The 15664-nt window shown below is 37.0% G+C and overlaps 1 protein-coding gene across 1 annotated transcript in view; it reads left to right on the forward strand.

Moving 5' to 3' along the window:
* Nucleotides 1–15664, forward strand: part of LOC124622750 (aminopeptidase N-like) — a 270737-nt gene that overhangs the window by 120159 nt on the left and 134914 nt on the right. The window contains exon 5 of the mRNA XM_047148538.1: nucleotides 9725–9878. Within this exon, the coding sequence (XP_047004494.1) occupies nucleotides 9725–9878 (154 nt within the window). The remainder of the gene's footprint in view (nucleotides 1–9724; nucleotides 9879–15664) is intronic.

Raw genomic sequence — 15664 nt, forward strand, 5'->3', positions numbered from 1 at the left:
TTGACATTAATACAGTACACGGATTATTTTTCCTTGCTTTTTTTTTGCATGCCATGACTTGATCCATATTTTTGAAAGTCCTACTTCTTGGCAGGATCTACACATTACAGTTAACGGATGAATAAATAAAAATGCAATTGCAGATGCCAAAAGTATAGTGGAACCACATTTACCTGGGCTCAGTAATCTGGATCTGCAATTCATTCAGGTCACAGTCTTTCTTTTTCTTTTATAGGAATTGCACAGTATTTATTACTCCAAAATTAATAATGGCAACAATCAATGGCAACTACCATTAAATTGAAATTCAGTCTGTTGCCATACATGAATCCTGGCAAGGTGTCAATTAACAAGTTGATATTCTGTTCTCCCCATTGTTGTGAGTGAATGTGAAGCGATATCAAAGAGCAACCAGTTGGTAGTGCAAATGCTGGAAAACATCATTGCTCAATTTGATCTTGGATCTTCAGTGGTGTCAAATTGGAAGAATAACTTATACCAACTGTTTGTCAGTCCACTGTTGGAATTTTCACACTGAATAAAGAAACTGGCAAATCCATTTTGCGTCTGGGGTGTGATATATCAATTAATATGCACTTTGGTTTGCAGAATTCGAATCTAGTATGTAAGATTTTTGAGTTGTTGGGGGATTTTATTGTTTATTTTCCGTATTTCTATGTTTACCATTCTTTTGTTTGGATGTCAATTTATTTGATTTTTGTGTTTTTTGGTACATGGGTACTAGAAGATACACAAATTGTCACTAAATGGGAGGTGTGATGGATGGACAACAAACAAAAGGAGAGCATCATGGACTTTTCAAATACCAAAGCAGATTAAAGTTTAAAATATGTTGTGATATAATTTAGAAATTCTATTGGCATCATGTTCATATATATAAGCTATTTGTTAAACAGTACTGAGTTCTAAAGTGTTGAAATGTATTTCTATTTTCTTTTAATTGTGCTAATGTTCACCAATTCAGTTTTCAATTGTGCTTTGTATCAAGGAAATGTGACATGATAGAAAAAATCTGATTTTAACCAGTGAATTCAGCACCACAAAATTAGGTAAATCCATCCAGTCACAAACCAGAAGCAGAAAAACGTTTAAATTTGTTGTTTACAGTAAGTGTTTGAAGATTTTTTCTTTTGTTTCCTTTCTAATATTCTATTTCCATAATATATCATTTAATGTACAAATATTGATCTTTCAAGCATCTATTTTTGAATTAGTTTTGCTTATCTTGTTTACCACGTTGTGTGGTGTTTACTCCTACTTATTTGTACACTTCTGTTGCAATTGATTCTGTTCCTTCCTCCAGTGTCCTATCACTTTGTTTTGTTTTATGGAAATTACCTTAGAACCCTATTTTTAAACTCCTATATTTATTTCCTTGTCATATATTCAATGTCTTCTTTGCTTTGTGCTGAAATTAGCTGGTCATCAGCAAATGTACTATGATTTATTGGGATACCTGTGTTCTTACACATTTTCTTATAATTTTTCAATGCTTACCCTACATATATGTTGTAAAGTGTAAACTATTGTCTGAAGTACGGACAGGGTTGGAATTTATGTTTGGATCTATTAACGGTGTTTTTGATGTACAAAAATGTAGAAGTCGAAGGAATGCCTTGATTTACATTACAAAATCAGATGCACAACCCATATCTAATTGTAATGAGTCGGCATTATCGTTTAATGTCAGATTACGTAGTTGGGCTGAACGTACGGAATATATTGACTACACCGACTCGTTTCTTGTTAATAATTGGTCTCGTGTTCATTATATAGAGAAGTATTTTGAATCTTTTCAGAGCAAGAAGTGTGTTTCACGTTGCTTAACCGAGTGCCATCTCACGTATAATGGCTGGGCGGGCCGCGTGGTCCGGTGGTATAATGAGGCCTTTCGGTCCCAAATGGTACGTAAGAAGCAATTGTACCTATATGGAGACACAAATATTGGCAAATCCACTCTAATTGAAAAAGTTATCTCGCGCAGGCAACATGTCTATATGCCAGTGGGTTGAATGTGATACTACCGACATCTGCACATGTACATATCACTGTCCCATGACTTCTGTGACCTCAGCATACATCCCTATGGATCTAAATGGATTGTGTCATAATTAAAGCAATTCAGAGCTAGTATATGAAATCTCTACAGCTAGAACAGAAATAGAAAACTTTCCCTCAGATGGATTTAAAGTAACATATGAATTTCATCAGAGATGCAGCTTATCAGTGCAGTGGGTTGATGTACCTGTCATATGTACTCAGGTGATTCATGTGAAAAGGTTTCTAACATGGTTAGGCCGCATGATGGGAATTAAGACTTTGAGTGCAGAATGGTAGTTGGAGCTAGACTTATAGGACATTCCAATTTGGAAACTGTTTGGAACTTCAATATTCTGAGATCCACAATGTCAAGAGTCTGCCGAGAATGCCATATCCCAGGCATTACATCTCACAATAGACTATACATATGTGGATGGCTTTCACTTAGCGATTAAGCACAGCTACATTTGCATAGAGTTGTCTTTGATGACAGACAAACAACAATAAATGAAATAATTGCAGAAATAAACATGGGACCTACAACCAATGTATTCATTAGGACAGTGCAGCAAAATTAGGTATTAACGGTCTGGGGCAAGATATAATCAATGTGAGTGCCTCTACTAACAGCACAACATCGCCTGCAGTGCCTCTCTTGGGCTCATGATTGTATCGGTTGGACTCTAGATGAATGGAAAACTGTGGCTTGGTCAGATGAGTCCTGATTCCTGTTGATAAGAGCTGATAATAGGGTTTGAGTGTGGCACAGAACCCACAAAGCCAGGGACCCAGGTTGTCAGCAAGACACCGTGCAAGGTAGTGGTGGCAGCTCTGTAATGGTGTGGGCTATGTTTATATAGAATGGACTGGGTCCTCTCGTCCAACTGAGCTAGTTGGAGACCAGTTTCAACCATTCATAAACTTCACATTCCCAAACAATGGAGGTTTTATGGATGACAATCCTTCCTGTCACTGGGCCACAATTGCTTTCAACTGGTTTGAAGAAAATTCTAGACAATTCAAGCAAATGATATGGCCACCTGATACGAATTCCATCAAACAATTATGGGACATAATCAGGAAGTCAATTCATGCACAAAAATCCTGCTCTGGCGACACTTTCACAATTATGGACTGTTATAGAGTCAGCACAGGTCAGTATTTCTACAGGAGACTTCCAAGGACTTGTCAAGTCCATGTCACATCGAGCTCCTCCACTATTTCAGTCAAAAGGAGATTTGACACAATGTTGAGAGGTATTTCATGACTTTTGTCACCCCATCGTACTGCATTATGTTTATCTGCTGATAATAAAAGCAAGGCTTGTTGGTCTATTATAAATACAAATCACAAACCCTCCAACTCGCAGGAACACAGCAAAATACAGTTCAGGATCAGCAAAATAACTATAACTGAACAGAATAAAATCATAAATCTCTTCAACGACTATTTTACCACAGTAGGCCAAAAACTAAAGGAAAAAAAAAAACAAATAACAAAAAACACAATAACACATGGAAAACATTTATTAATCCCCAGGGGAAAACAATGGCACTTTTCCCAGTGACAGAAGAAGAAACACTAAAGACAGTAAAAACCTGAAACAAACAAAGTCGTGTGGAATTGACGGAATATCAAGTATAGAATTTAAACACTGTATGCAGGAACACAAGAAACCTCTTACACAACTAATCAATGCATCATTCCTGGAAGGAACTTTTCCAAAGTGCTTAAAGACAGCACTGATAAAACCAATACATAAAAAGGGGAATGAATACTATCCAGAAAATTACAGGCCTATGGCTCTTTTACCAGTCATACCAAAAATATTCGAATGAGCTTATGCACAGAGACTCGTTGCTTTTCTGACGTAATACGAAACAATCAACAAGAATCAGTTTGGCTTCCAGAAAGATAAATGCACTATAGAGGCAGTAATAGATCACATCAAAAATGTCATAACAAACTTGGACTCTAAAAATAAATGTCTAGGAGTATTTATGGATCTAACATAGGCATTTGACTGTGTAGACCACAAAACTTTAGTAGAAATAAAGAGTATATGGCATAAGAGGAAATACAGGAGACTGGATTCTCTCATACCTGACAAAGAGGAGCCCATATATTGAAATTACAAAAACTATTGGTGAAAAAATAAGATCTAAAGCAAGAATTTTATACTTCTCTGTGCCACAAGGCTCCATTCTTGGCCTAGTACTCTTCATTCTATAGACAAATCACATCTCAAATATGATTAGGTATGGCAGTACAGTTACCTATGCAGATGACACAACTCTTCTGTTCAAGGATAAAGACACAGAAAAGTTAGAAATAAAAGCCAATGTAGAAGTAAATAATGCCCTCTAAAGATTTACTGAATTAAACATGCACAACAATATTGCTAAAACACTTTGTGTAAACATCAAACTTCGAAACTTTCACAGTGAAGATATCAACGTATGCATAGATAAGTGCGTAGCAGGGAACACCAAATATACAAAATTCCTTGGGATAATTGTCGATGAAAATGTAAACTGAGATAAGCATGTAGAATATATAAGGAGGAAACTCTGTACAAACCTATATGTGCTGCACCATCTCAGCTACCTAAAAGATACAGGCATTATGAAAACCAGCGCCGGCTCTAGGGTGGGGCGACTCGGGCGGTCGCCCAGGGCGCCGGGGCCCAAGGGGCGCCACGTACTAAACGCATGTAAAAAAAAAAAAAATACAATTTACAATCACCCATTTCGCGAAACTAAAATATTATTCAGTCTCATTCAACATACGTCGCTAATCTCACAAATGCGCGATGAATTCGGGGTAGCAGAAGAGAAATCATGCTGAATGCAATCTTCGTATTGTCTGCAACCATCCATGTTTGACGCGGGCTAGCACGGGCTCTACCAAAGCGCCTCTCTTATTTGTTTCAAGAATTGCAACAAGGAAGAGCCCATCCAGCTGCACCATCTCTCGTTTACAACAGAAACTACCGGTCGCTCCAAATAAAAGAAAACACAGACTGTGAAATATACATTACATTATGATTTAATTAATACAAATGTATTTATATCGAATATTTGTGACTTAATGACTCATGTACATTAATTAATAGATCATGCAATGCGTGCACTGCATTCATAGAGAATTCTCCCCTAACTTACTGAAATAATACAGCGCCACACAATGTTTGTTAGACTGCATATGTTGGCAGCGCTACGATTTGCACCCACATGTCAGTAATTGTCAGTAAGAGTCGGAGGCAGCGGTCATGTTTTCGTGGCTGAATAATTGTGAGTGAAACGAGTGTCGTGACTGTGTCAACATTTTAATTTTCTGGTACGTGCGAAAAACATTTTTATCTTTCAGTTCAGGTTTTTTTCTAGTTACGTCTACTGATAGGTGAATTTCTTTATTTATTATAGATCAAATATTGTGGTCGCGAAATAGAGCAATGTCCAGGCAATAATTTGTCAAATTATTAAATCATGCCAGAAGAGAAGGAAATGATTAAAAAAAAGCTTTCTGGTTCAGAAAATCGGAAAAGAAAAGCTAAAAAAGAAAAAGTTATTGAAGAAACTAAAAAGCACATGAATATTTATAAGTACCTTAAAGGAAATTCTAAGGCAAATACTTCAGATATTAAATCAAAAGTCCATGTATCAGCAAATATTTCTTCAGACTGTGAACAATTATACACAAAAAATATACAATCACCTATTGAAGGTGATCAAATTGACCAGCGCAGTACATCTTTGCATGAATCCTCTGATATTTCTCCAAGTCAAAATCAACACATGACATCTGTGGTCGATGAAAGTATCAACGTTCTTGCAATAAAAGAATACAATGTTTCTGATGTAGGTACGTGGCCAAAAGTACTTAATGCTAGAGATATAGATCGCATTATAATATGTGGACCCTCACAAGTATGTCTAAATAACTTTCCAAAAGGTGAAAATGGGCGTCATTTCTCTTCAACTCATTACACAAGAAAACTATCAAACGAAGAAACTATCAGACGACGGTGGCTAGTTTATTCTGTATCAAACGACAGTGTCTTTTGCTTTTGTTGTCGACTGTTTGATTTAAAGTCAACTACTAATTTGACTACCCACTGTGGGATTCAGAAATTGGAAACATTTAAGTGAAGCTCTGAAACTGCATGAAAATAGTCCTAACCACAAAAAAGCATTTACTCAATGGACTGAAGCTGAAATCAGGTTTAAAGCTGGATTAACTATTGACAAGGAAGAACAAAAGCTAATTTCTAAAGAAAGTTTACGATGGAGCAATGTGCTTCAAAGATTGATGCACATTACTTTGTATTTGGCTGAAAATAATATGGCATTCAGGGGGTTATCAGATAAATTATTTACCCCAAATAATGGAAAATTCTTAGGTCTTGTACAGTTATTGGCAAAGTTTGATCCAATCATGGAAGAGCACGTCAGACTGGCATTGAATGGTGACTTGGCTGACCATTATTGCGGCAAAAATATACAAAATGAATTAATAGAACTCATGGCATCACACGTTATGTCTACAATCGTATCCCGCATAAAGGGTTCAAAGTATAATGCAATCATAGCTAACTGTACTCCAGATATAAGCCACAAAGAACAACTTTCGATAACTTTAAGATGCGCCGACATAACAGAGGATGGCGTAAGTGTAAAAGAACATTTCATCTCATTTCTGCAAATAGATGATACAACCGGTGAAGGCCTCACAGAAAGCATTTTAAAAACATTGAGTGATCTTGACCTTAACATTAATGACTGCAGAGGACAGGGCTACTATAACGGCGCGAACATGAAGGGGAAAAATAAAGGCGTCCAGAACAGAATTAAGAAGTTAAATCCACTAGCTTTTTTTGTGCCATGTGCATGCCATAGTTATAATTTGGTATTGTGTGATGCGGCAAAATCATCAGTAAAATCCGTGACACTGTTCGGAATGTTACAAAAAATGTTTAATCTATTTGCTGGATCGGTAAATAGATGGAAAATTTTGACCGACCATTTGAAGATATACACCCTGAAAAATGTAAGTGACACACGCTGGGAAGCTCGAATTGATAGCGTCAAAGCGGTTCGTTATGAATTATGCGAAATACTTGACGCTTTGGCTTCCTTGGCCGGTGCTACTGAACAAAGCGATGCTGCGGTGTCACACGAAGCGACAACACTAGGAGGACAATTAAAAGACTTCAGTTTCATTGTTTCTCTCGTGACATGGTATGATGTTCTGTTTCAAATTAACGTTGTGAGTAAAGCAAGTCAGTCACCCACAATCAACTTTGTCGAGTTTATGGGAATCCTTGACAAATGTTGCTCTTATTTGGAAACATATAGACAAACAGGTTTCGACCAAGCTATTGTAACAGCAACTGAACTGGCTTCGGATCTTGATACGCAGCCATTATTTAAACCACAAATGCGATTAAGACGTATTAAACGCAGGCCGGGTGAAGAGGCTGTTGATGATCAAATAACTGACCCAAAAAAGAAGTTTAAAGTAGAGTTTTTCAATGAACTGTTGGACACCGTGCACGTATCCATGAAAGAAAGATTTGAACAGATGCAAGTATTTTCTGCGACGTGGAGTTTCTTGTTTGACATTTAAAAAAATCAAAATAAAGAAGAACTAATACAATGCTGTTCTAAATTACAAGAAAAGTTAACTGTCAACATGAAGTCAGATATTGATGGAAATTTGCTGTGCGACGAAATTTTAGGCCTGCAACACTATCTCGAAGACAGCCAGGCAACGCCTATTGAAGCCTTAAACTTCATAAAAAAGCATAATCTTCAAGAGTTATATCCCAACATCTGGATAATGTTACGTATTTTGCTAACAATACCAGTGACTGTCGCAAGCGGCGAACGCAGTTTTTTCAAACTGAAGTTGATAAAAACGTACTTGCGGTCTACAATGTCTCAAACAAGACTAACCAGTTTGGCCTCACTGTCCATTGAAAATGAAGTTGCAGAAAACCTGGACTTTGCTAATCTGATCAGAGACTTTGCCGACAGAAAAGCGAGAAAAGTAAAATTTTAGTCGTTTATAATTGTTTTTCATTAGGCGTAATATGTTTTGTGTTCAGATGACTGACAGAAAATATAGGTTTATGGCTTACAGTTATATTAAATTCAATAAAAATATTGTACCCAATTCAAAATTAGTGTTTTTTCATTATACATATTACCTCCTATATATAAAAATCAATTGTTGTGTGTTAGTCTCACCAAAACAAAGAAATGGCTTGACCAATTTGAATAATTTTTGTTTTGTTTTGTTCGCTTTAGTACAGGGGTGCTTCAGAAAAGAAAAGAAATATTTGGGATATACGAGCCTGTTTCAACCACATTTTACGCATCTTTTCTTTGTTTGGAACACGCAAAAACAATTTTCTGGAGTTGTTGTAGATGTACAGTGCAGTACTACGCAATATTTTTAGACAAGTTCCCAAAACGTGAATGCCCAAACAATATATCACTGCTATACTGACTGTTACGGCAGCGACAGCAGCATGCTGGACTGACGTCACAGGCTACACAAGACTCACATGGAGCGTCTTAGCGGGCTTTCAGATTATTTGGATTTCATTTCCATTTAAAAAAATAAAATACTCAAATTTATGATGGAAAAAACCATGTTATGATCATAAGATGACGCCATTAACCACTTAAGACGATTTCTAGAAAACAGTCAAATACCGTGTTGCAAAGCACTGCCAGGTTTGCTGTTTACACAATAAAGGGCGCCAACTGGACGACTCGCCCGGGGCGCCTGGATGGCTAAGGCCGGCCCTGATGAAAACAATATACTATGCATTAATTCATATGACATTAAGTTATGGCACCTCAAAAACAAATATTAATAAAGTATTTAAATTACAAAAAAGAGCTATAAGAATGATAGCCAACCTTAAATGGAAAGATTCAGGTAAACCAGCAATTAAAGTTCTCAAAATACTAAAATTACCCAGTATATACCTATATGAACTCCTCTGTTGGACAAAATTCAAATATTCTGCCAATACTAGAGTTAACAACACACAACACAACCATGACACAAGAAAATGGAACCTCTTCCATGAGCCTACACACAACACCACAAAATACAAAAAAAGCCATTATATGCTGGAGCAAAAGCCCTTCAAAAACTCCCTTCATTCTTGAGAGAAATAAACAATAAAAATATTTTCAAAAATTTTGTAATGGACAACTGTTATTACAGTGTTAATGAATATATGTGCACTACAGTTCAAAACAATTGCACTCCCCATTATTGCATCAAAAGAAAAATTGTACAAAATCTAATTTAATATGAAATAGCTGAAGAATAGTTTTTTAATAAATTATATTTTTGTTCAACAGTAGACAGTAAAAACTATGTACCTGTCAGTGAATAAAATGGAAATGTATCTTGATTCATACAGTGTACTTTGTCAAATGCTAAACAAATAAATAAAATAAGTACATAAAAAATCTCTTCCTATGTCTACAAATACAATATGAAGAGGCTGATCTCCAATATTTATCTCTTTTGAAGCATTCATTGCAATTAATTTAAGTCATTGTGGTGTTTAGTTGCTAGTAAGCATGCATACACTGTACACAGAGAATTCAAGTGGAGGTGCTGTGTGTGTCCTCAGGATGTACAGTAGTGCACTGCCGGAGGACTTGTTTGCTGCAGTGGCGGAGGAGGGATACCCTGAGCTGGCGGACTATATGGAGACCTGGACCACCACACCTGGCTTCCCAGTCATCAACGTCACCCGTGAGGGGAAGAATGCCACCCTGGCACAGGTGTGTGCTTCTCATGTTGTGCAAATTGTCACATAACTATCTCATTCATTTATATATTTATAAATTGCTGATCTTTTAAAAATAATTTATTCGGCTAGGTGAGTTATTAAACACAAAAGATATGCTACATCACAACAGTCTCAGCAATGGAAGTGTAAATGTTTCAGGTAAAACTAAATCAAATAGTGAAACATCTGGCGTGGAATAACAGTAATATAAATTACAGTAGGTGGCTACTCGTTACAGATAGGAGTTATGAAGCAGCAAATCGGTGCATGTAAAATAAGACTGTTGGATTTTATGAGAGGTGTTCAATACGTAATGCAACACATTTTTTTCTTGGCTAAGGTCAGTTGAAAAAATGTGGAATTTGTTGTGGGAGATCATGGAATATCCCCACTTCAGCTGCTGTAGTTTCGTGTAGTTCCAACAGGTGGGGGCACTTAACGTAGCCTCCAAAATAGCATCTGTAACTGAGGTACATTCCAAGGACAGAGCTGTCATCGAATGTCTTTGGCAGAAAACTAGAGCATCTCAGGTATTAACAAGTGCTTGCAGAATGTCTACGGAGACCTGCCAGTGAACAAAACACGGTGAGTCGTTGGGCGAGGTATCTGTCATGATCACAACGAAGTCACGTGTGCCGGCTGGCTACACACAGCTGTGACTCCAACTGTGCTGTAATGTGCAGACCCAATAATTCCAGGTGATTGACAGATCACAATCAAACACATGGCTGCACAACTGGACATCTGTTGGTAATGCTGACACACTCGTCGAGTTGGGGTACTCAAATATGGGTTCCTCACTGTGTAACCCAAGGCCATAGAATGCGACAAATAACCTTCTGTATGGAGTTGTTTGCACATTATGAGTTGATAGTGACAATTTTATGTTTAACATGATCGCAGGAAACAAAACATGTGTACATTATTTTGAACTGGAAACAAAACAGCAGTCTGGGAAGTGACACCATACAACCTCTTCTCTGAATAAAAAGGTGTAAACCACACCCTGAGCCAATAAAGTCATGACAACTGTCTTGTGGAACTTTGAAGGGGTTATTCTGTTTGATGTCTTTCCTTGTAGTGCAACAATCAACTCAGAAGTGTATTCTGCTAGGCTCAGGAACTTGAAGAAACCACTTGAGTGTGTTCATCAACACAAAAATGCAAACTTCTCCTTCTCCATGACAATTCAAAGCCTCACTTAAGTCTGTGTACCTGAGAGGAGCTCACAAAACTTCACTGAACTGTTTTCCCTGATCCATCCTACAGCCCAGATCTTGCACATCTGACTTCTGTCTGTTTATCCCAATGAAGGATACTGTCTGTGGGAAGCAGCACGTGGATGACAAGGAGGTTAATGAGGCAGCAAGATCTTGGCTCCAATGCCGACCCATAGATTCACACAGTGCAGGCATACAGGCCCTGGCAGCAAGGTGAAATGTGGCCATCACACTGAATGAAGAGTATGTTGAAAAATATGGTGTATTTGAATCCTGAATAAAACCAACCTGCTTTTGGGGGAAAATGTGTTGCATTACTTATTGAAAGCTCCTAAGCTAAATTAACCTGTGGATAATCCGGGATGGAATAAGAGTAATATGAACAGGGTAGGTTGCTACTTGGCACTTATAGGAGATGAGGTACTGGCAGAAGTAAAGCTGTGAGGATGGGGCGTGAGTCGTGCTTGGGCAGTTCAGTTGGTAGAGCATTTGCCTGCGAAAGGCAAAGGTCCCGAGTTCGAGTCTTGGTCCAGCACACAGTTTTAATCTGCCACGAAGTTTCATTTTACATCTTAATTCTTAATATCTACGTGTTTTGAACCCTCTGCTTCTAGAGGACTCTGAATTGTAGCATGTACCATGTCAGTGTGTAGCATAACTACGTCGCTGCATGAGAAAGTGTGTGTTGCAATAGAGTTTAGAATTCAAAGAGTTATTTCACACATTGAGCTCCCTCTTCTTCAGCATGGAAGTGTCAGACCACACACACAGCCTATGACATCTGCAACAATCCATTGATCATCCTCCATACAGTTTTGACTTGGCCCCATCTAATTTTCACATGTTTTGAAAACTTAAAGAACACCCTTGAGGACTTCACTTCAGTAGTGATGAAGCAGTGCAAGCAGAGGTGAGGTTGTGGCTCTAGCAACAAAGACAAACATTCCACGGTGATGGTATCAACAAATTTTCTCTCATTGATGGAAATGGGTTCATTGCCAGGGTGACAGGATTTGGATGGGGGTTTAAGAGATTCTCTGCTATTGAGACTGATGACATGTTGCAAATGGAGAAACAATGTTCTTGGGGGAAAAAAAGAGTTTGTTGGTTAAGTTCTCTTGTTGATAGTTCAGTAGTAACATTTGTAACTAGGAGAGTAATAAATAGTTCTTCATGAAAATCAGAACCATTTTTCCTGCAAATTTTTGGGGCTCTGTCTGAAGCTAACTGAACACGTGATGACGCAGTTTTGCTGCCTAAACTGTGATGTTCACAATGAACTTTTCTGAGCACCATTTTGTCTGTGTCAACATAGCGATGTTTAATTGTGCCAATTTTGGATCTAAGACAAGGATTCACATGTTAATGATGATTAGTGGTAGCAGTGTGATGGAAGGAGAAATTTTAAATGTGATGAAAGGGGAAGTAGCCAACAAAAAAAATCCAGAAATAACAACATTAGGTGAAATCAGAAAAGCAAATAAAAATAAAACTCTGTGCAGGTTCAAAACATCAAATCTATACATTAGTTAATTTTCAGAATGGTTACAGATGACAGAAGAAACTGACAGTGTTTAAGAGAATTTTCTGGTTTTACTTTTCAGTCACCAGCTGGTGAATTTGAAGCTAAGCAGGCATTCACTGAAGAATCTTTCTCAGGATTGGAGTTAGGTGCAATCTGCCTTATATTGTGTATAGATAGTAGAGCAAAAAATGAAATGACTACCAACATTGACAAAATTGCGGTGAAAATTAATGACATCATAGAATGTGAAGAGGATGATGGTGATGCAAATGATGAAGAAGGGGATCTAATCCAAATGGGTAGAAATAAAAGATTGAGTTTACTCGAAAATAGATGGAAAATGATTACGATTTAGAAATAGGCAATAAAAATGAAACACGATTCTCACCATATTCACAAGATGAATGGAAAGTTTCCATCATTTTGTGACTTCTAGGGTGATCTTTTTAATGGTGGTGATGGATATCCAGTTAAAAAGCGGATCATGAACTTTGAGGAAACAGCATTTTTGATGGGTCGGAACCTGCGACTCTCTATTTCAGTATGTGATTGATGGGATAGAGCACAATTCAGGCACAAAACGTCTACCTTGTCACAGAAGTGTGAAAGAGATTAAGGAAAAACTGAGGTATTATGAAAGAGCTGTGAAATAATTGCCAAAAAGAAATAACAAATGTTACAGCACTGAAAATGTAAAGAAAGGTGCTGAAGAATCAAGTAACAGAAATGCTGAAAGTGCAGCTTGGAATCCAAAGAAAGTGTTTCAGTTGTGGTGCCAGTGGTCACAGTTCAACTGATTGCAACCACAAGAGCAAGAGGGAGGGATGCTTCAATTGTAATGAGTTTGGCCGTATCACATCTCAATGCTTGAAGGAGAAGAATAATCAAAAGGTGACAATTAATGCAAACATTGTTAAGAAGAATATTAAGAGCCATAAATTTCAAAATGTACAAATAAATAACCAAGAGGTGAAGATGCTAATTGACTGTGGCAATGAATTTACTGTGACAGGATGTTCCTGAGACTATGGATACTCAAAGTCTGCAAAAAAATAGATGTCATTGTGACAGGATTTGGGAAAAACTTTATCTTTCCACTACATCCTTTTAAAGGCATAGTTGAGACTGATCATGTGAAAATTGAAACAGAGATTTTTGTGTGGTTTCCAGAGAGAAATTGTTGTTGGGAATGATTTTCTGGATGAGACTGAAGTTTGAATAAACAAGGGCAGAGTTGCCATTAGGAAGTCAGAAGGGGAAGTTCGTCTTGTGTGTAGCAGACAAACCAGAATGAGGTATTGAAAGCTCTGTTAGTGAAGAAACAAAGGAACACATCAAAGATTTAGTGACTACTTACACCCCAGCAAAGACAAAATCCACTGATGTAAGGATGAAGATTATGGTGATAGAACAACAATTGATAAATAGTAGATGCAGAAGATTGTTCCAAGAGAGAAAGAATATGTTGACAACCAAGTTCAGAAGTGGGTAGATGAAGGGATTATAAAACAGAGTTCATATGAAATACTTGCCATGTTGTAGTTGAAAACAGAGAAAAATGGAGACTACTGTGTCTGTAGGCCTATATATTATAGAATGTTAAACAAGATCACAGAGAAAGATCATTACCCATAGTCCTTAATAGATTATAGATCAAATTTTAGATAAACTACAAGATGCCTCAAGATGCATGCTTATTTTCCACACTAGATTTCAATAATGTTTTTCTTTTTTTTTCATTTTTTAAGTTAATGTTAAAGAGGAAAGAAGAAAATCTACCTCATGTACGGCACACTCGGGGCACTTTCAGCTTAGGAAACTTCCATTTGGATTATCAGATTCAGTTGCAGTCTTTCTGTGTTTTACAAACACTCTTTTTTTTAGGCATTAATGAGGAAATATAATATTTATTTTCATGAATAATATTATAATACCAACAAAGAGAGATGCTGAGTCACACCAGTGACTTGGTTTAGTGTTAAAAACTACAGCGAAATGTGGCTTTGAAATTAATTTTGCAAAATGCTAGTCCTTAATGAGAACTGTTCAGTTCCTTAAGTTTGTTATAGTGTGTGGGCAAATCCAACCTTTGTCTGAAAAGGCAATAGCAGTTCAGAACTTTCCAGAACTGAAATCTATTGCAGCAATACAAACTTTCCTAGGTCTAACAGTATTTGCTCTGCAACTGTCAAACTTCTGAGCAATTTACAGACGAATAATTGAGAATGTACTTTGAAGAAGAGCAGATGCCAACATTTATGATGCTCAAATATATTCTTTTGTTGGATAAAGTTTTAAAAATCTGCAACCCAAAATGTGAAATTAAACTACCGTACACACAGATGCAAGTAAAGAAGGTTTTGGAGCCATGTTATTACAAAACTCTCCACATGACAAAGAGTTACATCCAGTCATATATAAGAGTACGAAAAACAACCTCTCAAGAGGAAAAATACAGTAGCTATAATGATATCTCACAATTAGGGTTGAGATAGCTTTAAGGAAAGCACATGGAAGGTGGACTTCCACATTTTGTCTTTTGTTGTTTTCATGGACTACACTTTATTGCTTGACAACAATATTATAATTACAATTTTAAAAACCTTGTTAAAAGAATCACAATGTCCATAGTCTTAAAAATAACTTGAACTGGCTCAATTCATTAAAAACTAATTTTAGAAATTTATACCATTAAGAGCACGGCTTGAAACCTGGAGTATACAGTTCCCTAAAACAACAAAGAAGTCACACCAACTAGCCTTGGCTGCAAGCAGATTCACAAAAAAAAAAAAATTATCAGCAAAATGAATAACAATGACAGCCACTAAAATTGCTAACCATATCCAAGCTAGGGTAATGTGTTACACAAGTGTATAGCATCCATCCAAAATACAGAAAGGATAACAAGTCATACCACTGATTGTGGCTGTTGGAAAGACCTTAGCAATGTAAAAGACTTAATAAAAATCTGTATGCAATAAAAAACGCAATCCCCCAAAACACAGACAAAATTGGGTCCAATATTCAGGAACA

Source organism: Schistocerca americana, chromosome 7 (assembly GCF_021461395.2).
Source record: "Schistocerca americana isolate TAMUIC-IGC-003095 chromosome 7, iqSchAmer2.1, whole genome shotgun sequence".
Taxonomy (NCBI): domain Eukaryota; kingdom Metazoa; phylum Arthropoda; class Insecta; order Orthoptera; family Acrididae; genus Schistocerca; species Schistocerca americana.